The 24,627-nt window shown below is 35.5% G+C and overlaps 1 protein-coding gene across 1 annotated transcript in view; it reads right to left on the bottom strand.

The window, feature by feature from the left end:
• The window catches only part of CBLB (Cbl proto-oncogene B), a 214,354-nt gene that overhangs the window by 67,488 nt on the left and 122,239 nt on the right, over positions 1-24,627 (bottom strand). Inside the window, exons 8-10 of the mRNA XM_033432235.2 lie at positions 23,712-23,799; positions 20,974-21,105; positions 8,778-8,981 (exon numbers count right to left, since the gene is read on the bottom strand). Coding sequence (XP_033288126.1) covers positions 8,778-8,981; positions 20,974-21,105; positions 23,712-23,799 — 424 coding nt within the window. The remainder of the gene's footprint in view (positions 1-8,777; positions 8,982-20,973; positions 21,106-23,711; positions 23,800-24,627) is intronic.

Genomic DNA, 24,627 nt, shown 5'->3' with positions numbered 1-24,627 from the left:
ATATTCCAGAGTGAAAGAAGCCAGTCTTAGAAGGCTGCATACGGTATGATTCCAACTATAGGACATTCTGGAAAAGGCAAAACTATGGAGAGAGTAAAAAGATCAATGGCTGCTGGGGGTTTTGGTGGGGGAGATGAATAGGCAGAACACAGAGGATGTTTAGGGCGGTGAAAATACTCTGCGTGATACTATACATGTCACTATACATTTGTGCAAACCCACGAACGTACCACACCAAAAGTGAACCCTACTGTAAACTATGGACTTTCGACAATAATGATGTGTCAATGTAGGTTCATCAATTACGACAAATGTATCAGTCTGGTGGGGGATGTTGATGATGGGGAGGCTACACGTGTGTGGAGGCAGGGGGTGCATGAGAAATCTCTGTACATTCCCCTCAATTTTTTCTGTGAACCTAAAACTGCTCTAACAGTCCTAGAAAACAAAACCAAAAAACCAACCAACCAAAAATAAAAAAAGAAAAGTCATCTCAATGGAAAAATTCTGCTGTATTTCTCCCTCTAGGAACAGTAACAAGGAATAAGCACCTTGCTAGCTTACTAAGAATATGGATATTAACTTTGTGTGTAAACTGAGGTTCATTATTTTAAATTATTATTATTGCTGACATTCCACTAATAACTTTGGTAAAATTTTTAGATACTACAAATTCAAAGCAATGAAGAGAAGGAAAATGGTTAGAAACTTACATACGGAGTAAGAGCTGACTGGAGTAAGAGCTCTCTTTGAGGTTTGACAGGGAGGTGGTCAATAAAACTGCAATAGGGTCTACTTTAAAGAACTGCAAACAGCCTCGCAAGTGGAATAACCCCAAGGGCCCTCTCCATTAAAATGTTAAACATTATTAGCTACATAGAGCTATACTGCTTTTCCCTGAAGTACCTTTTATAAGAGGGACATAATCTCCTAGCCTGTGACCAGCCTCTATAAACCCTGAAATTTCTTTTGAAGTTTCATATTTTACTTTAAACATTTATATGAGTTTTGCATTCTAATCCAAATATATATGTGATTTTAATTCAAAGTTATGTTTCCCCTGTCTGCATGCAACCTCCCCTTAAATTTTTTTTTTTTTTTTGGCGGTACGCGGGCCTCTCACTGTTGTGGTCTCTCCCGTTGCGGAGCACAGGCTCCGGACACGCAGGCTCAGTGGCCATGGCTCACGGGCCCAGCCGCTCCGCGGCATGGGGGATCCTCCCGGACCGGGGTACGAACCCGTCTCCCCTGCATCGGCAGGCGGACTCTCAACCACTGAGCCACCAGGGAAGCCCTGCCCTTAAATCTTGTAGCAAAACGTAAACCTGAAGAAGTATGTCACATTGATTATAGTGGCTTCTTATGCCCTTTGGTTCATTCAGCCGCATAACCAATTTTGAGAAGTCAGGGAAGAGTGACATATAATTTAGAAATATTTCCATAAAAATGGCTGAGAAACAAGAACATCCTGGGAATTAAGGGAATTATCTTTAGCCACTGAAAAATGCCCTCATGTGAAAGCCCTGTTGCTGGCAAAATACCAGTTACAGTAGCTTTGAACAATAAGCAATTGCTATTTACTTAGGTTCTTCACCCTACTTTAGAGAATATATACTTAATCATTTTTTAAATTAATTTTTATTGGAGTATAGTTGATATACATATATCCACTCTGTTTTAGATTCTTCTCCCATATAGGTCATTTACAGAGTATTGATTAGAGTTCCCTGTACTTAATCATTTTAATTTACTTATGTAGAAAATAAGACTATTGTAAGCTTATCTAAATTACATAGTCCTTAAAATAATACGCCAGCAGACATGTTGGCAATGTTGCATTTTCTCTGAGTTTTAAATCTATAAGATAGTTGTACAGTAAATTTAATGTGGTCATGTAATGTAATCATAATTATGTATACATTAATACAGTAAAGAAATACAACCAATTCTTGCCAAACCAATCCAGTTGTGGTGTCTATTTCTTCCTAAACAATGACAGGTAATAGTACCTAAAAGAAAAAAATACTTCCATAGACATCTCAAAAATACTGATATTTAATTCTCAGAAGCAGAGCAATATTGTAGGAGTCTTAAATAACACTATATAAAAATAATGCTAATAACAACTGATACTTAACATTTACTATGTACCAGCACTGTTCCAATGGCTTTACATTCATTAACTCATTTAACCTCAACTCTCAGAGGTAGGGTTTCACAGACAAGGTCACTGAGGCACAGAGAGTTAAATAACCAATGCAGGCACATAGATACTAAGTAGCAAAACTAGAACATGAACTCAGGTTGCTGGACTCTGGGGACCATAGCTCTCTGAAGAATAGTACAGTTAAGAACAGTGTCACCACTGATCATTCAATGAAAAAAAAGAAAAACAAAACTTTCTCAATGGCATATAACATAGGTCAGGCACTATGCAAGTCTCTGAGGAAGAGCAAGGCCCACCATGAGCTCACAGTCTACACCACAGGAGGCCAACCCAAAACTAAGTACAAGAGTTCAAGTGCTAGCTTCTCCTAAACTACTACATATTCAAACTATTTTGGAGGAATATGTGACAGTGTCTTCAAGGTCCCCTATATCAGGGGTCCCCAACCCCTGGGCCACAGACCGGTACCAGTCCGTGGCCTGTTAGGAACCGGACCCCACAGCAGGACGTGAGCAGTGGGCGAGCGAGTGAAGCTTCATCTGCCGTTCCCCATCGCTCGCATTACCACCTGAAACCATGACCGCCCCTGGCCCCGGTCCGTGGAAAAATTGTCTTCCACGAAACCGGTCCCTGGTGCCAAAAAGGTTGGGGACCGCTGCCCTATATCATCACATTGCACTTGGACAAGGTGGTTTTTTTTTTTTTTTTTGATATTCACGTACTAATATAGAAAATGCTACTATTCTGCATGGAGAACTTTAAGAAAATCAGTAAACAAAATGCAATTAAATGGCAAACAATGAACCTGTGACTTTGGATTGCTCACTGTCATCCACGACTCTGCCCGTGTTGCACAGCGGGAGAGGTGAGGACCGTTGACATGTGGTCCGAATAATTCTTCTTAGGTGGGACTGTCCCACGGTTGCAGGATGTTTTGCATCTCTGACCCCATCCACTAAATATCAGTGGTTCCCTCGACCCTTCAGTCACTGTGCCAACAAAATATGTCCCCGCATATTTCTGAATACCCTCAGGAGGTAGAACTGCCCATACTTGAGAACCATGTTCTACATTTCAAATGCCTTGTTATTTTCGAACTTCACTTTTGTTGTAGATTTTGTCCTTACTGCTCCAGCATGTACTTGAGCCCTGTGGTTGGAATCTAAGTCACGTTAAAAAGGTAACAGTCGCCTAAGAACACTGCAAAAACACTGTGATCTATACACATGAATTCCTTCCTCAGGATCAGGAGTACTACGGATCCTTTCCTCACACATTATTAGGAAAAGCAAGAATTAGATGATATATTGTTTTCAATCAGCAATATGTATTTTAATTGGTGATGGCAGCATTAGGAGAATGTATAAAAAAAGATAAAGGAAGGGGCTTCCCTGGTGGTGCAGTGGTTGAGAGCCCGCCTGCCGATGCAGGGGATGCGGGTTCGTGCCCCGGTCCGGGAAGATCCCACGTGCCGCGGAGCGGCTGGGCCCGTGAGCCATGGCCGCTGAGCCTGCGTGTCCGGAGCCTGTGCTCCGCAACGGGAGAGGCCACAAAAGTGAGAGGCCCGCGTACCGAAAAAAAAAAAAAGATAAAGGAAGAATAATTCCTTTGACCTCTGGTCACACCTGTTTTTCCTCTTATATGGTCATTCATTAAAATTTTAAATATTGTTTTAAGAGCAAAGGAATTATTGTTTAAGAGCAAAGGAATTAATCTCAGTTCATACACTAGGTCAGCCTGTCAACACATCTTGTATCAAATCATTTGTTTGTAATTTATGAGTTTCAGGAATAACATTTTCTATCAAAGTAATTGCTAAGGAACTGCTGAGATTCTGTACACCTTTGGCAAAATGAAACAAAATTCTGAATAGCAATAGACATGTTTTCTTAGCTTTGATCTGACTGAAGTCAAAGAGAAGGATGTGATCTTATTGATCACACCCTGGACTTCCTCTAAGGGCTCACTCAGATCCAATTATCCTAGCAATTCTGACAGCTTGAGAACTCAGGCAATGGTACAATTTCAAGCAAAACCTGCAACACCTTCTAGTGAAACTCATAAAATAGCCTATATCTAGAAAGGCAACCAATACACTGTATTATGGATGTATGGGTTCTATTTGCTTCTGTATGATTAGCATTACTAAATAAACTTATAAAACAATAAAACTACATTCTATATGTTCAGTATGCTACTATTTATAAACTCCAGCTGCAGGACCTCACCATGGCAACAGGAATATACAAACAGCTCAGTTCTCTATGCTATGATGGAAGCATTACTAATTTAAAGAATGCAATATGCTTAAGACAGACAGAAACAATTTCACAATATAGTCATCAACCTGCTCATAAAAGAGGAGAAAGATAGAGATGAGTATTTGACATGGCAGATAAAAGAAAACTGATTCCTTTTGCTGGACCATGACTGACAGTCACTCGTGGAGTTGAGAGAATGAAATGTTTTTAAAATGAATGAATGAATGAGGCAACAGAATCACTGAAAAAAACAGCATGGAAGAAAATCAGGTAGAAGAGCTACTGTGTCAAAGTGATCTGTGATATTTGTTCATAGCCTCATCTATAAGACAGAACTGAATAGAATCTATAATTTGGTATTTTGTAACAGATATACTCAGTCTTCAGATTGGAATGAAAAAGATGCACAAAATCAGGCCACTGCCCTCACAGACCACGTGAACATGCATGTGCATTTGTTATTTCACTTAATAAATGCTAGGTACCAAGAAACACAAAGATAAATAAGATATTGGCACTGGCCTTAAGAATTAATAGTCTAATGGAGAAGACAGTCCTCTAAATGAAACGTAACAATTTAGTGTAACTCCTGAAGTAGAAGTACCTATGAAGTATTATGGGAGCATAATACCATATTATTCAGAAAGAATTGATGCTTGTATCTACAGTAAAATTTAGGTTTTATTGAAAGTTAAGTGGCAGTGATTTACAAAATATTATAAAATTCACAGTCTGTTTAGAATTGTCTAGAGGCAGATCAGTGCACATAAATACATTTAACTGAAATATGATTCCTCAACTTAAATGATTACAGGTTCTTTAAATTTCTCCAATCTCTAACTGTCATAAGAAAGTATGGAAATGACACTGACTCGAGTGAAAGCTCTGTTAAATGACACTGCTGACTGCTGGGACAATAATGTCTGAGAGCAGCACCAGCCTTCTCCTTTTTGGGTAAACTAAAGAGAAGATGTTGTCAAAACCTCTCAGCTCCCTCAAAAAAAAGCTCACCAGTGTGCCAGAGGGAACACAACATGCATGGTTTGAGAGTGCGTGAAAGATCAGGGAAAACCACCAGTCACCTTTGAATGTCGTGTGTTCATTTTATGTTACCAGTGATTCCCTTGAATTGTCAGCGCTACTACTGAAGCAAAGCTCAAGCTTCAACTTAAGTCAGTGGAAATCAGGCTGAAACTGCAACCTTTCCCAAACTCATATAGAGTAAACTCCATTTTCCCCAAAGCAGTAAGGTGTACCAAGTTCTTGAAAGAATTACTCTTAAGGCCCGGCTCCCCGTCCCCTGACAGCAATCACTGAAGGAAGAAAGCCCATTTAGTAAAGAAAATTGAAATGCCTTTTTCCTAGCTATAAAACATTACCACCTCATTCACTGGAACTACCTGAGCTGTTGTATGTTTCTCAGATACTTTTCCGTCATTCCCTATTATCCATGCATTCAATAAGCATTCTTTAAATGCTTTAAGGTGCCCTAGACCTGAGGACTGAAATGTTTTCCTTAAAGGGCCAGATAGTAAATATTTAAGGCTTTGCAAGACAAGATGCAAAATCAAGGAAATTATGTAGGTACTTAAAAAATCAGTTAAATATACAACCATTTAAAATGTAAAGTTATCATTAGCTCACAGAAAAACAAAAACAGGGCACAGATGGCTGATTTTAGTGCTAGATCACAGTCAAATATTCAGACCAAGCTAAGACCATTAGGTTACTAAATTAAAAGAAAAGGTTTTTTGCAACAAAACCTAGCTGCTTCTAGTAAGAACCTGCAGGAATGATCTAATAACGCTCTGTCCAATATAATTATCTACTGGATATTAGTTATTTCTATTACATCTATCTATACTAGATATTTCAATACCTACAGAAAATGTTCCACATCTGTACAGTTCAACAGGGTAGCCACTAGACACAAGGGGCTGTTGAGCATTTCAAATATGTTGAATGGACTAAAGAATAGAATTTTAAAACTTTATTAAATCTTAGTTATTTAAAATTTACATTTAAATAGCCACATACAGCTAGTATATGGAAAAACAGATGTAATAGTTTTTTTTATATCTCGATTAGCAGGGCCTAATTGAATTTGCTTGGGTTTTTGGTGACCAATTAGGGCATAAATATCTTTACAGGTTAATACCAACAGATCACAGTTCAAATTGTTCTTAACTTCTGGTTAACATTTCATTGGGAGTTGGTAGCTATTCGTGATGTACATTATATTACAGAACTGAAAAGACCTTCAGAGAACACAGACTTGTACTCTATGAAGTACAATGTGTGCAGCATGTTCCAAAGAGGGCAAAAGAGGTGTATTGCATGACGGCTCATAACTACAGTTTTGAAGTTAGGAAAAAAGCCCCAGTTCTGCTTTAGAGTAGTACTGGGATCTTAGGCAAGTTATTTTACCTCTTTCTTCTTCAATTTCCTCCATTGTAAAACAGGACAGTAACAGGAGCTTCTCTACTGGATTGGTGGCAAGATTAAATGAGATCAAGGACTTAAGAACACAGAACACTGCCAGCTCACTGAAATCATAAATGTTACTACTTTATTAAAATAACATTATATGACAAGTATTTTGGGATACAGTCCACAATCTGACTTGGTAGAAACCATTTCATCACTCAGCATGTAAGGAAGCTACATATGGAGTGTTGGCTATATCACTGTTATTTTTATCCAGCAGACACAACTTTGAATTCTGGCTTTACAACCTCCTAATATAGCCATGTCACATGACTAGTCTGAGCCTCATTTCCTTATCTGAAAATGAGAAGAATATTTACCTCTTCAAGTTGAGAGAATAAAATGTGAAAAAGCTTTGCTCATATACATATTAATGTTGGTTACTGATTGAGTTCATCTTAAAATCAAGTCTCAATGCCCTGTTTCAATTTGAGATTTTTTTTTTCTTGTTCATCCTTTAGGGTTACTGAGGGATAACTACTTCCTTTCTTCCATCTCTTGGGCCAAAGGGATCACAAACTTCAAAAGTAAAAACTGAATGTAGCTGTCAGCATTAGAGGCTAGAATCAAGAGTAGTTTCTCTTGAGAGAAACTATGACTATGAGAGTTAAATTATGACATTTATGAAAAACCAATGAGGTGAATAATAAAAATCACCCCAGACCAAAGTAGAATTTGAGAGTAGCCATGTTGGTGGTATTAATATATCTCCATATGTAGAAATTTGTTATTTAAAAATCCTAAGGATAAGTACCTGGTGAGCATGGAACACTGGAACACAGAAGATGCAGGAGGCCAAGAAGTAAATTTTGACACAGCCATAAAGAATGGGTAACCCCCAAATCACCTCATCTGTTTCCTGCACCAAGTGTTTCCCTACCACAGAGATGGACGCATATGGCAAATACAATCTTCTGCCATTACACTTTATCATCGTTCCACCTAGATGGCAAATAGGCTGCATATTACCTGCCAAATCCTAATGAATTGCAGTGGGGGTTCTATAAGGCTGTGCAGGCCACGTCTGAACTCAGCAGGAATGAGAACCATGATTGATTAGCCATGCCTGCCATCAGAAGGAAGGGGGGGCACCTTCATACTGTGTGTGCAGATGCTTTCATAACACTCACTGCCATTTCTCTGATTTTAGGAGCAAAAAACTTCTGAGCGTAATCTGAATTTCATGTATCTTTTTGTACAGAGAACAGCCTGATAGCTTAGAGTCCAGCTCTCTTGATCATTATGTTTCTGGTTTGTTAATTACTCAATTGGCATTCTGGTTCATTGAGTAGTCTCTTGTGGGCTTGGTTGCATAAACTCCAACTGGGCAGCAGCATCCGTTCCCAGTGAACTGACAAAGTTAATTTTTTGAGTCTGCAATATTGATAAGCAAACCCCAGACTATGGTAAATTCATAAAGGTAAATCTTATGTGACCTCTTAATAGCCAAACAGAAGGCTGGCTTTCCTAATAAGAAGAATAACTATCAGACACTTCTTTTAGACTTCAACAAAGACTATTTTTCATCAGTTTCATCACTTCTAATTTTAATAATTTTCTTTCTTAAATTTTTCTTTACAGATGTGCTATTGCCAGTCTCAGATGATGTTTTTCTCTATACGAAAGCTCTCACCATCTCTCATTTTGCAGTTTAAAACCAGCGAAAGCACTCTGATTAGTCTAGTTCTTTCTCAGCCTATGATTCCATCAGCCTTTCAACATTAGTTATATCTTCACCTTTCTTTTGATTCCAGAATCTTTCTTTCCCAAACCCACACTCCGTCATACCCAACTTGCGACAGCATCACTTCTTTTTCATGTCCACACAACAACTGAAAAAATCCTATGTTTTCTAGTTTTACCTTTCGAACATTTGCCAACCGATTCATCATCAAGGACTCCTCTCGGTCATCATCGTCATCCAAGTCCAGCATCGGCATTCCGAAGGGGTCGATGATGCTACAGCACCTGGAACCTTCATCTCTTGGATCAAAGGGGTCCACGATTATGGGCTCCGTTCCTTTTATTTCGCAGCGACAGAAGGGGCAGCCCTGGCCATCTGACTCCTGAACAAACATAAAAATTGTGCTGATTGGTCTTTGTTCAAATAAAACACTACTGAGAGGGGCCAAAGTTCTACTATAAAAAGAAGTTGCAAAAAATAGGTTTTCAGGTAGGCAGTGGGGGTGGAGGAAGATCTGCCTTGAAGGTGGTAGAGTAGAACGGGGAACCAACAAAATATATGTTCAGTATTTAAAATTTCAAATTTTTTAAGAAAAATTTCTTTACAAAAACCTTTGATTTAGGATAAATCAAAAAGTTAGGAGCTTAACTTTATTTTACTGAATGTTCATTTACAATTTTAATGTATCAAAACTTTAGAGTCCTGCAGAAAACTGGAAATTAAATCATGTCCCTCTTTACCAAAAGGCACCAGTGCAAATTAAACATTCTATAAAAAGGACATTTTGATAAAAATTCATTATAAATAAAGTAATAGTATCAATTAGAACAATCCATTTCAAAATGAATTCTGGAAAAGTTCCTGTGCACATAACTATGGCTACATATTTCCATTTTAATTGCCTAGGTCTTTTAAAGCCTTGGTTTATAAGCAATCAGTGGGAAAAAATAAGTTTATTTTCAGAAATCATCATCTGTCCTGAGAGCCTGTCATTCTGACACAGCTCATATGGAATGTAACAATATGTGAGATATCAAGTTTTGCACCTCATCTTGCTTTCAAACTAGATACTGCAAAGGGATTTGTGCAAATACTTTTGGGCCAGAAATTCATTTACTGGTAATTACTGAAGTTTTCTGAAAATTTCCCAATTCTATTTCTCAAAAACTAACTACATTAAGAATTCACAGTTGGGAGGGAAACAGGACAAGACTGTTTTCTTGCCCTGCAGATAATGCTGACTTTTAGAGATAGATGGTATATGACATTCACCACCATATTTTTGTTTCTCCATTATACCCTGACTTTACTAGTATGTTATTTTAAAAAATTATAAAACTTATAAGATCATTTTAAGGCAGAAATCGCATGACGGCATCATTTTTAGAGATGAGACTATGAATGAAAAGAGCTAACATCTTTAAAGAAACCATTCAGTACTTAAGATTGTCCCATGCACTTGGTACGACGGGAACGTGGTGATCTACCTGCCCTCCAGTGACACTCTGATCAGTGGTGGAGTAACACTCTCCTTTCACTGGACAATTACTTAGCATATACACTCTGTGGCAGATTCTGTGGTACGTAGTTTATTCTTTCCCAAGCATCACTCTGATTAACAAACTGAACATCTCCTTTGCCAAACAAATTGTCAAAAAAAGAAAAACAAATGCTTTCTGGATTGGTTAATGAAAAGAAACTGCAACAATTCCTTATTCATCGACTGCTACATAATTTGGGAAAGAAACTTGGAATGGTAAAATAGTTGAACTAAGGTGGTATGAAGAGATACAGACAGGCTAGTACAAAATCCCTTGATGTTTACTGCCACGTGTGCTCAAGTCTGGTGAGCTTCAAGGCAACTCAAGTATTTGCTCCATCATTTTACAGATGATAAAACTGATACTTAATTCTCCCATCTTACACTGATATTTTCTAACACAGTAGCAAATATTTAAGGAAAGCTAAACCTTTCTCCTATCTTTGATAACAAGAACATTAAATGTAAGTACATTTTCAATATAGGTTGTCATCCACGTAAAATCCCCTTATTATAAAAGTCAAAATGGACCCATACTGTGTGTCTGCAGTGAATTTTCCTATGGATCTACATAAGATAATTTCAAACAGATAGTTTTAATATATAAGAGCAAGATGAGAAAGAACCAATGTACCCTGCATCTTTAATGCATGAAGAATGGAAAGTGGTATTCATGGCCCTAAGCAGAGCAATACAAAGCTATAGTAATTAAAACAGTATGGAACTGGCACAAAAAGAGACACAGATCAATGGAACAGAATAGAGAGCCTAGAAATGAACCCAAGGATATATGGTCAATTAATTTACAACAAAGGAGCCAAGAATATACAATGGGGAAAGGACAGTCTCTTCAATAAATGGTGTTGGGAAAATTAGACAACCACATGGCAATAAATAAATAAATAAATAAATAAACTGGACCATTATCTTACACCATACACAAACATTAGCTTAAAATGGATTAAAGACTTGAAAGTAAGAACTGAAACCATAAAACTTCTAGAAGAAAATATAGGCGGTAAGCTCCTTGACATAGGTCTTGGCAAGATTTTTTGAACCTGACACCAAAATCAAAAGCAACAAAAGCAAAAATAAACAAGTGGGATTATATCAAACTAAAAAGTTTCTGCATAGCAAAGGAAACCATCAACAAAATGAAAAGACAACCTGCTGAATGGGAGAAAATACTTCCAAATCATAGACCTGATAACAGGCCAATATCCAAAATACATAAAGAACTCAGACAACTCAACAGCAAAAACAAAAACAAAATAACAATCTGATTAAAAAATGGACAGATCTGAAGAGACATTTTTCCAAAGATACATATATGGCAAACAGTTACATAAAAAGATGTTCAACATCACTAATTATCAGGGAAATGCAAATCAAAACCAAAGTGAAATATCACCTCATACCTATTAGAATGCCTATTATCAAAAAGACTAGAAATAACAAGTGTTGGTGAGGATGTGGACAAAGAAGACCCTTGTGTACTGTTGGTGGGTATGTAAATTGGTGCAGGCAGTATGGAAAACAGTACGGAGGTTCCTCAAAAAATTAAAAAGAACTACCATACAATCCAGCAATTCCACTTCTGGATATTTACCTGAAGAAAATGAAAACACTAATTAGAAAAGATATATGCACACCCCATGTTCACTGCAGCATTATTTCCAGTAGCCAAGATATGGAAACAACCTAAGTGTCCATCAGTGGATAAATGGATAAAAAATTGTGGTACATATATACAATGGAATATTATTCAGCCATAAAAAAGAATGAAATCTTGCCATTTGCCACAACATGGATGGACCTCAAGGGCATTATGTAAGTGAAATAAGGCAGAGAAAGACAGATAGATACCATATGATCTCTCTTACATGTGCAATCTAAAAATTAACTCAAAACAAAAATAAGTTCAGATACAGAGAACAGATTGGTGGTTGCCAGAGGTGGGGGAGTGGGTGGTGGGAGAAATGGGTGTACAGTTTTTTTCTTTAGTTTTAGTAAGCTGAATGCCACTAAGTAAAAAATTAAAATATAAAAGAGCTGATGTTCCCTGTGTCTTTAATGCATGAAGGATGGAAAGCTGTACTCTGGGCCCTAAGTAGACACTTCATGCATTTATACATTTTTTTAAAATTATTACATAAATTTTCAAACATAAACAAAAGCAGAGAAAAAAGTGTAATGAATCTGCATGTACCTATCTCCCAACTTCAACAATTATCAATTCACACCCAATTTTTTTTTGAATTTTATTTATTTTTTTATACAGCAGGTTATTAGTTATCCATTTTATACATATTAGTGTATATATGTCAATCCCAATCTCCCAGTTCATCACACTGCCCCCGCCAATTCACACCCAATCTTGTTTCAGCTATATGTTTACTTGTTCCCTCCGCCCCTGGATAATTTTGAAGTACATCCTACACATTACATAAATTCATCTGTAAACGTTTTAGTATGTGTACCTAAAAACCAGAAAATCTTTTAAGACCTAAGTATAATACAGTTATCATAACTACAATTAATCTATTCAATCGAAATAATTAAAGTCATATTATTTTTGAGTACAGTGGCTAGAATGCATAAGCAACTGTATTCCCCTTCAAAGACTTCCTTAGAACCTCCAGGGTCAGTTTGCATGTTGTTTGGTTAAGGATGACTTCTGGTTTATGTGATCTATTTCCTGATAAGGGGTAACTCAAAAGACTGTGTTTGGAAAGGGAAGGAGGTGAAAGGCAATAATAGCATCTTGATGGTACAAGAAAAAGACTGGGAACAGTTCATCTGAAACTGAATTTAGGTTTTTTTGCCATCTCTCCTACCTTAAAGTTTAATGCTATACAAATTACTGATGTGAGAGTAGCTGCTTTATGAGTATATGTCACAAAATATATTTTCTGTTAAGCTTTATCTTTGTTGAGCGTTTACATTACTTACTAGGATCAAAATCCAGCTGCAATGTACTTCCATTCTGATTTGCAAACATAGATCACACAACATGCCTCCTCTAATATGACTTCACCCACCACTTTCTCTGTAAACTATTGTCATATGCAAATTAAGTTTGACCATATTGTCAAATTTGGTACTCATAATCTCAAATTTTGGTGCTGTTTTGGTACTCCACCTCATTTCTGTCAGATAGTTGATTAAACACATATGAAGAATGTCTTCGATAGATACCTAACTCTTCAGGATTGTGCCTCAATAATTAAAATAACGTTTCTGTCAATATACACTTAACGCAAGATCACAGAACATATGTTAATGAAGAAGAAGGACCAATACATAATTCCTTCTCTAGTCCCCAACATATTCACATTCTGAGAAAGTTAAGAGGAAGTACTTGGACTCCATCTGTTCTAATTCACTCAGTAGACTTCACTTCCTCAAATAAATCCTCCCAAACCAAATGAGACAGAAGTTATCAGTGCGTTCTACACCATCTGAAACTTAACTATGTAATATGCTCATGATAAAACTACTCAGACTCATTTGGCAACCATAAATACTGCAAGTTAATGATATTAAATATAACTTTAGGTAACCTGAGAACAAATTAACATTGACAGAGAAATAGAAAAAAAAAATTAAGTTCCCCCCAAAATTCCCATTCCCCAGTAACACCCTATGTAAAAATCCAAATAAATATTGTCACTATCATCTCATCATCATCATCATCATCATCATCATCATCATCATGTATCAGTCACCTTCCATAGTATTTCTGTTTAAATGTTGTCCAGATCAATATTATCTCTTAAATACTTTCTTTTAATGTTTTAAAAGATAAACATCATATATAGTACAATTTCTTTTGCTCCCAAGATGATTAATTATTTGAAGGCACACTTTAAGTTCAATCATTTCATGCCTTCCCACAAATACAATATAAATGGAGGGCCCTAGAGAATACATAAGACTTCATGAGTCTCATATACTCATTTCATGAGTATATTTTTACTATATGTGTGTTTCCCATCTCAGTAACTTCTAATGTACATTACCTTGCTATACTTCACACAGATTTGAAGTTACCATAAATCTCTTTTTCTAAACATGAAACAATTATAGATAAATAACTAGATAGATACATATACACATACATATACTGAGAGTAGCTTGGGTCCATACTAAGCATTTTCAGAGCACAATATATCCCACAAAAACTTAGTAAATTCTTGCTATAAAGAATGAATGATGATAGTTAATAGTGATCTTAGAATAAGTAACAGAGAGAGAGATCTTTGGTTTTGATGTTCTTTTATGGTGGGCAAGGGAAGACGACATTGACAAATTTAGACTCTTCTAGTTTTAATTTGGAAGGACCATGAAAACAGTGAATCAGGAAAGAAGCATAAACATTCTGAATCTGGAAGCTTCGATTGGAATCCTATACCCACCAATTGCAGCTGTGTGACACTGGGTAAGCCATTTCATCTTCTTTGTAGGGTATAATGAGAGAATGCACATTTTAAGGGATATCTTAAAGATAAAGTGAGATAAATTAATTCAAAGCCTTCCAAAGTGCTACTTAAATTCCAGTTGGTATAATTACTACAAAAATAGTCTCAAGAACAAAGAAAAGAAGTAAGATAGCTGAGGAAACATACCATAGCCCTTACACGACTCTCAAAGTGAAAGAGGAGCTCCAACACTTTATCACATTTATACAAAAAGACATAACATATAATCAAGGACAAATACTAATTTATAACATTCTTAAAGGCAAATATTTTTTTATTTGTAGTACTAAGGTTATGAAGCTTCACTGAGGCTAGAAATTTAAAGGCTGGTTGCTTTTGAAAACAGATATATTAAGATTACTTCTTAGTGCCTTGAATGCGATTCTTTGAGCTGGCTTCTCACCTCTCTTAGACAGTTACACATTTCTTCCCCAGTCATGCTCTCTAAATATGGTACACCTATAAATCTCTTTAATCACATGTCATATTAAAATCCGAGCTTATTAATTTTCATCTGCTGACTTTTTGCTAAGTATTTTGAATACTCTAATATCTTTCCTTTAAGTTATTTTGAAAAAATATGCAGGAGGAATAATCAGAGGAAAATTAGCTTTGCTTTTAATTGAATTTGAAAGTCCTTGGCAATAATTCAAACAAAGGCTGCATATCCAATTGGCATATGTGTATCCATTTTTATTTTGGAAGAAAGATTTGAAGAACACAGTTAAGAGTCTGTATGCAGCAGGTATTTTCTAGATTCCTGGAAAGAAAGAACAAAAACAGTTCCTTACTTTACACCTTATGTGATCACCCTGCAATATCACTGATGCATAATATGTTATTACAGAAAAGGAGACATGGAGGAAGTAAAGAAGAACATGTTTTATTAATATTCATGGAATAGTGTGGAAGTGAAAGAAAACTCTCCAAGGATTGCATTGCCAAGGATGGAACAGAAATGCCGAACCCAGACTTCCCTGGTGGCGCACTGGTTAAGAATCCGCCTGCCAATGCAGGGGACATGGGTTCTAGCCCTGGTCCGGTAAGATCCCACATGCCATGGAGGAACTAAGCCCGTGCGCCACAACTACTGAGCCCGCGTGCCACAACCACTGAAGCCCGTGCACCTAGAGCCCGTGCTCCACAACAAGAGAAGCTACCACAATGAGAAGCCCGTGCACCGCAACAAAGAGTAGCGCCCGCTTGACGCAACTAAAGAAAGCCCACGCGCAGCAACGAAGACCCAATGCAGCCAAAAATAAATTTATTTTTTTAAAAAAAGAAATGCCGAACCCAGAGTGATACTACTTCAAAGAATGCCTCTAGAGAGGTGATTACTCATTTTACTTAGTATTCTGTGTAAACTCAGACTTGCCAGTTCAATTTATTAAATAACAGTTTCAGAAGGAGAAAAAAGTATCTGACACCTCTTCAGAGGCATGACTAAATGGGCCATTATGACAGCAATTAAAGAGTAACCACTTGCAGCCCATAATAACTAACTGACACCTCTACTGTGCATTTCTTAGGGTTTCCGTTAATTACAAAGTTTAAGTCTCCAATGAATTTCAATTAAACCAAAGTAGGGCATCAAATGGAAGGAAAAGTTGGTGAAGAACTACTTGCTAAAAATGCACAATGGTTGAACATATAATATGTTGCGGTCAGGGTTTAATATTTCCTATTGGACCTGATTTATCAGAGCTTCTTGGCAGACATGCAGCCTTTAAAATCCTTTTCATATCAGCATGCCCAACCAAAGTAGTCGAAAGTAACAAAAATGTCTCACATCCATAATTAAATTTGAAAGAGAACAGGATATTCATTTCAAGTGATTATTAGTACCATGCCCCTCGATACAATTTTTAGATTTAATTTTAACTTCTTGAGGGTAGGGACTGTGTCTTTAGTACAGAACCTGGGAAACAGAAGCTGCTTAAAGAATGTTTGCTAAATAAATGAAAACGAATGGATTTGAGATCTTGGAGCCTGACGGATAAAATATTCTATGTCAGCTTCTACCAAGCCAGTTAAGGGAAACCAAATTATCCTTGTGCACAATTACGTTTGAAAACTCAATTTTTTCTCTGATAGAAAAAACAAGGAAGCATATAAAAACAAAAACACTGGCTTTAAAGTTAGAAAACAGACTCTAGCCTTTTACCATTTTGAATAAGGAAGAAGTTGGAAAAAAAAGACACATATTACTACATGTACTCATATCCAGAGACTTACTACTCACATAACATTTCCAATTACATCTACAAGCTTAGATACAATGTTTGACAATACAGTGCAGAACTATGGAAATGTTCCATAATTTTGTTTCTTTTTGTCCTCATATTGACCAACAATTAGGTTAAGTCCAGTGAGCAGCTCATTGGGGCTACGATGTGAGGTTTTTAGTATAGCTAATGTTTGTTAACTGTATTTTAAATGGATTAATAATTTCATAAGACTTATTTTTATTCAATAACAGGGGCATTTTGCAATAACGTATTTAAATGACTGTCAAATACTGCTGTTCATACAAAAATATGAAAACTGCCAAAACAGATCTGTTGGTTGGCAGGAGGCAGCACAGTGTGAAATCTATATGAAAATGTAGAAATATTCAGTTTATCCAAAAGCAGAAATGTTCAAAAGTTGAAGCTTCTCTAACCACTAAAATCCCATTGAGATGTAGAGACTATGGAACATCACTTAGAAATTCTCAAACACTGACCTAACAATTTTTTTCAGGGTAGAGAAAACTTGAATCAGGGATCACTGTGCATGTTTCTCAGTGTAAAAAAGCAATAAATAGAAACTTGGTCTTCCTGCCTGTAGGTTAGTGCCAGTAATATTGCAAGGAATTAAAAAAAAAAAAGTGCAAAAAAACCAAAATGTGAAAAGTTGAAGGGAATCACCCAGCAGCTACTAAATGGAACAAATGGATCTGAGGTTTAAAATTCTTAGGAATCATTCTCGGATCTTAAACATGATAAAAGGTCTTTGAAAAGTCCACTGATACTTTGCAGAGGAGAAATGGACAGAACTGAGACATTACAAGGGCTTTTCTCAATTGATCCATAATATCAGTGTCTTTTTATTTGTCGTGCTCTTAGCCCTATTCTTCTCTTTCCTTTACATTATCTAGTACACGGTCTATAGATATTTACCGAATAACTACCAACGTGGAGGTAGCATGCTAGGGGAGAGGAATTCTAAAACAGGTAAAGCAATCCACATCCTAGAGGCAAAAGAGGTAAATATGTATTGTAAATGCTTATAATACAAATACAAGGAGGTAAGAGCTTACAGGGACATATACAAGATGTATCAGAAAAATATTTACTGATCATGAACTGTCTTGTGTGAGAAGAATTTTAAAGATGCTGAAACAATGCCTTTGCATATTTTTTCATTAACTTATATGCCAAATTCTATGATTACATTAGGATAATAACATTATTCACTAGTGACATGAGTGTGATTTATTTTGATTATTTCAACCTTCTAAGCACTTTTGAATTTGTCAGTTTTTTACTACTTAACTTGGTCAACTACTACTTTAGTACTACTTTCTCAGACAGCTTCTCCTAAAATTTTACTCACAGACAGTTCTTAGCACTTGGCAATTTATGCACTTCCTCAATCTCTAAAAGTAAAACTAAGAAGTACTATACTTCAGACTAAAAAAGAGAAAGAAAGAAATCGCAAATGTTAATTTACAAATATGACTGGACATTATCTTAATATAAGGCCAGTAGATCAACATGAAAAATCATGAAGAGAATCAAGGAACTGTTTAGCTACAGGCAAGAGAAACTGCACCATCTGGAGACTACAGAGTAATATATAGAAAACCTGTGGTGATGTAAAGGGCAAAGGGTTAATAACATAGCCATGACAACTGGGAAATACTCCTGTGTGTTTTGCACATACCATACCTATTGCAAATAGTTCACAGACTTATTACTAAATTGAATATATAGCACTGGCCCTAAAGTTTTAAAAGATAAATTTCATTTAAGAAGTATACAGAAAGTAAAATAAGTGAAACCTCCTTGCTTTACGTTCAGCCTTACTCTTTTACTCACCCTGAGCCACAAGGTAAACAACTACTTTGTATGACACTATAAACAATCTTTACTAATCAAAGGTTCTGCCAACCAAATGGGAGCTTCCGACTTTCAACCCTCTTAACTTCCAAATGCTAGGTAAGTTTCAAGTTGAAGATGCTAAGTCCTGAAATATGTATGTATTTGTATGCTCCAAGCCGGGGGCCCCCAGAGAAGGGGCTGAAATACACAGGCCATGTACGGAGGTAGAGTCCTGGAAGTTTGTACCAGCCTAAAATTCTGGTTTTCTTTAGGGAGAAAAGCAAACTTTTAGTTTCTTCATATCTGTGAGAACCATACTACCACACTGAGGACATAAGTCAATCTAAATGGGTGACATACACATTTGGCCCCTATCAGTTTAATACTTACCCTGAAATAGTTAATGGGTTTCAGGTACAACAAATCATCCTAAAGTAGTCCCCTCCCAGTCAGCCAGGCACTGAGTCAATAACATCTCTATAATACTTTCTACTGATACATTTGAAACCCACTTGCAAACCGACAGTTTTGTCTTCTATCAGCGTAACTAAATTTATTGAAACTCATTTATAAAAAGACACTGCTACATATGCAGTACTATTATTGCTAAGGTAACTTAAATAGCAATCACGTGATTATGCTGAGAGTTTGCTGATGCCATACTTAGCATCCCTTTTCCTCCAACTTGTGTAGTACAACGCCCTGTACTACACAAAATTCACAAGCATCATGAAGGGATAAAGGGAAATTAAGGCAAGGATAACAAGGAAAACCTCAGGTAAAATATAAACCAAATGCATACTGAAAGAGAGAAGTGTAGGGATGTTGAGCAAGTTTTAGCGAGGTAGCAGAGATGTCTGGGAGTACAGAAATGACTCTGAAAATGTAAATCAATTGTAATTCATTTCCTAGTTCTTCCCCTTTTTTTTCATCCATTTTTAAAATGTCCCCAAAGGAAAAAAGAGGCCCTCTTTATAAGACTGTGAAAATGTGAAAATCATTAACATTTTATTACCAAGTAATGAGCTCAACAAACATCAATGCTCCTATGAGTCTGCATTGCCCCTTTGTGATCCTCTGAAGCCATCCTTCCTCAGGCAATGCACAGGTTCTGGGTTGGAGAGAAGGCTCAGGAATATGGTAGGGATGCCGATGATACACTCAACTGAAAATTTTTTAAAAGGCTTGAAATTTTAATTATTTGTTTTCTAAACCCAATCAGCAATACTGACTTCAATACTGACTGTGTTAAACAGAGCAATTTAAAAATGACTTAGGGCTTCCCTGGTGGCGCAGTGGTTGAGAGTGCGCCTGCCGATGCAGGGGACGCGGGTTCGTGCCCCGGTCCGGGAGGATCCCGCGTGCCGCGGAGCGGCTGGGGCCGTGAGCCATGGCCGCTGGGCCTGCGTGTCCGGAGCCTGTGCTCCGCAACACAGAGGAGGCCACAACAGTGAGAGGCCCGCGTGCCGCAAAAACAAAAAACAACAACAACAAAAAAATGACTTGAGCAAAATATTCTGTGAATCCTCTAAATATTCAAAACTAGAAATCTGTCCAAAGATCTATTTTTAAATCTCCAAACTTTATTACAGATAAAGAAATATTTAAAAAAAATAAGCCCTTGGGGAAACCAATTATTCCCTAGGTGTTAATTTAAAACCTCAAATCAATTTATATTTATTGAATGCCTACAGAGTGGAAGGCAGCTCACCTTAAATTCTGCTTCTGTAAATTGGAAAATTTAGTGCCTGTTTCTGTGGGAACTAAAGGTATTTGGGAAACTTTTTCTGTCTGATTCTATTTTAGCCTTACAGAGCAACTGTAGACCCCCATATGTGAGACAGAAGGCACATCTTCTCAGGAGAAGAGAGGTGTTGAAACATCAACGTAAGATTTATCTACTAGGGTTTATTGCTTGAAAATCTGACCTACTATAAATAGAATCTGACCTATGATAAATAATATAAATATGGTTAGTTGGTAACACTGATAAGTTACATTCTGAAATCAACAGTGTTACAGAAGTAGAACTACTTACGATTAATATCATAAAATTAAGTTATACATGCAAAGCAAACATAAAAACAAAAAGAAATCAAATCATATAAATGAAAGATTCAAACATGAGATTTTTTTCTAACAACCATTCAAACAAAGGACTTATCAGTATTACTTCCTGAATCATTAAGATGAAGAAAACTGAAAAGAGAAATATTCACAGGGAATATAAGGAAGACATCAACGTTGCTAATTAAATCTTGATTATACCTGCCAGGCTGTAAGGCAAGAGGTACACATCAAATGCCCACAAGGCTCAATCTTGACATCTTTGTCGTTCTCAGCACAAATTTTACAGAGCTGAAAAGTGGAACCCATTTCACAATATAATTCATATTGTTCCTGGAATTTGGGGGAGAGAAAAGGCAATGTTAATGTATTTTTAGTATGAAGTGATAATACTGAATTTTCTTCAATACAATGACTTACAGTAAATTCCTCACACTTGATCCTGTCAGATCATGTTGCCATTTAAGACATGTTTTAAATTGGTCATCACAATTTGGTCTACAAAATTAAACAGATTTTATCAGCAATTGCATAAGCTTTTTGAATACTTTGGATTATTTAACATTTTGTACTGTTCCTTTAGGAAGGTACCTGCATCAATAGAGTGATTTAAGAGACACAACTTATGGTTTTAAAAGGCAATAATAAATAACTTTATTTTCTTTGTAAATGCCACATACTCATCTAATTTTAATGTCAAATTGCAATATGGCTGATCATTAATTTTATTTTTTAGATAGCTATCTGTAGAAATTCCAGAATGGAAGTAAAGCAGCATTTGCCAAGGCCTTTCTGCATGCTAGGTACTGTCGTCCACATTTATTATGTCATATAATCTCCAAAGTATAATAAGATACACTGAATTTTAAAAAAAAAACAAGTAAAAATGAGGGTCAGTAAGTTTAAATTATTTCCTTCAAATTCTATAATAAATCTCTAATTCGCATACTCTTTTCCCAGTCTAACACCATCAAGAAATCTCATCATTTCGGCAACCAAAAATTGTTTTATTCAACATTCTCTTGATTTGCTAGTTTAGAAGCTTTTGGCACAGTAAAACTTTCAGTGGTCAGATAATGAAAAGATCTACGTCACAAAGAAGATACAAACATATTGGTAAGAATTAAAAAAGTATGAAAAATAGTGTTATTTAATAGGGATACAAAGAAAAGGAAATATAGAAATAAAAATTTGTTTAAATAAGGCAATGTTTTAGTCTAGTAAGTACCTAATACATACACGGCCCTGGATAGGATGAATAAATGACAATATTTAATCCTTAACCTAATGAAAGATCTTACAATCTCGAGAAAAAAGTATATATATAAACACATACACAGATACACATACACACATATACCCACACATTCACATATAAATTGTGTCTACCATGATATATGTGTGACTATATAAATAATCTTAAAATAAATTAAGGAAAAAGACAAGAAAATGGATCAAGATGGAAAAGAAGTCTAACGTAATCCAAAATAAATTATATATCACTGAAATCCCTAAAATAATAGACAAGTATCTATATTGGTTATGAAATCCAAAGGGCCAATTTATAATTATAAAAAAATTAAAATAGGCTAAAATCACAGCTGCAGAATTCAATACAACCTAAGATGTAAGCTAATCAAATATTTATGAGTAATTTAAGAGAATGATGCTACTCCTGAATATGAATTTTTAAACAATTTAAAAAAAACAATGGATTTATAATGAGGAATTACCTCGTGTCTTTTTACATATATTAGAAAATAGAGAATCACTAAATACTTTTTTAAATGGCTTTCATATATTAAATTTTAAAAACTGCCCACACACAGTACCCATGTCAGGAAGTGTGTTTCACCTAATAATATCAAGACCACTGAGACTGAAATCTGGAGAACCAGAAATAAATTAAAAATTATCTGTTGTCTTCCCCAAAACGTATAATTTCTTTTTATTACAGTCTTATTATTATACAAAGCACAAAATATCTAAATTATAAAAATTTTTAAACTTAACTACATGTAAACTAAAATATTCAAGTTCTCTCTCAGTTAAAGACTGTTGCCAGATTGGTGTTTTTCTATTTTTATTCTTTAAAAGCACATTCATATGTTCATATATGGTAATTTTTTATTTATTTACAAAATTGAACTTAAGTAATATAATTTTACAAAATAAAATGTTACATAATTAAGCTTTACATAACTTTTTCACATAAGATGCAGAAGCTCCCATGTGAATAAGTAGAGCTACCTTCCTCCTGTTAAAGACTTTATGGTATATGCAGTATGAGTATACAATGGTATTTAACCTATGACTGAATATTTTGGTATATTGTAATATTTCATTTTTATGAAAAATGCTAAAGTAAACATCCTGGTGTATAGATCTTCTTGTGTATATGCAAGTGATATGCATATGGAATCTAGAGTCAAAGATCTTTAGATTTTGATAATTATTGAATATCACCCTCAAGAAAGGCTTTACCAAGTTATACTCCCACTCATAACCTATGAGGCTGCCAACAATGGATTTATAAGAATATAATTATTGTCTACAATAGGCTTCAATTACTCATTTGACTCTAAAAACTAATGCATATAATTAACCTAATCTTCTTTGGAGTTTTCTAAAACTACAGCTCTCCCCTCATATCCATCTACCTACCTATGGATTTATTTATCTATCTCCCCACATAAATGCCAATATTATATTGGAAGCAAGAATATTAAAAGCAGAACCTTTTATCAAAAAAATGCAGAAAGTAATGTAATTTCTTTTCAAACACTCTTAAAATTCCTTAAATATCTTTTGCATTAAATACCTGCACATGATTTTACCTATAGTATAAGAATCTTATTTATTTCAAAGTCATCATAGATACTTATTTTTTTTTGGAGATACTTATTAATTATAAATATGTCTCCAGAAATTGTCCTTACCTGTGTAACTTTTATATGATCATGGGGTGTAGGTTCACATAATCCAGTTAAATCAGGATTATAACTCCTCCCATCAGGATAAAGATAGCTGGGTTATAAACAGAAATTTTATTAACATAAATATACAAGTCTTAATTGCATTTAAAGTTATTTAATCAGATTCTTCTATATTCAAACAGACATTTGGATGTTTCCTTTTTATGTAACTTACATCAAGAACTTATTCTATCACTGTTTCCATAATACTACAAGTTATTTTTAGGACAGTTAAAATCTAGGAATCTTTTTCATAAAGGAAATATACAATGAATATGGACTCAGCCATTAAGCAATCATTTTCAATTAAATACCTTTACTATATGTATAGGTAAGTTAAAAATTTATTTTCCTGGTTACTCATATTCTATTCCAAAATACTTTGAATATACACCTATTTGCAATTATTACGTCTTTCATCTGAAGCACAGTTAACATTAACTGTATCATTTTACACAATGCTTAGTACCACCAGGAAAGAAAAATAGAATTAAAGCCCAAAATTTTCCAACAAAAGTTATTCAAACACTTCCGTGGTGTTTTCTTTCTCCAGTTTCCCATCCTCTTTCTTTCTGTTTCACCTTCCACTTATCCTGACACATATACACATGTGCACACACACATACACGTTTACTGCAGAAATTTAAAAATGTTACAATTCCATGTTTCACTTACTTCAAATCAAGGTACAAACAGAATGGTTTATAAACATAAGGTTCCATTATTAGAGAGAATTAAAATAAGAACTAAAAGTTATAGTGCTGTCTTGCTGTACTAAACCAGCTTTTACTCATTCAGAAATTCATTAAAAGATGAAGTTTACTGTGTTGGTAAACACATATTTTAGATTAAGAAAGCAGTAATATTACTGCTGGATTTC

Source organism: Orcinus orca, chromosome 5, assembly GCF_937001465.1.
Source record: "Orcinus orca chromosome 5, mOrcOrc1.1, whole genome shotgun sequence".
NCBI classification, from domain to species: Eukaryota; Metazoa; Chordata; class Mammalia; order Artiodactyla; family Delphinidae; genus Orcinus; species Orcinus orca.
Note: the sequence above shows the minus strand (reverse complement) of the source record. Positions and strands in the feature narration are given on the sequence as shown.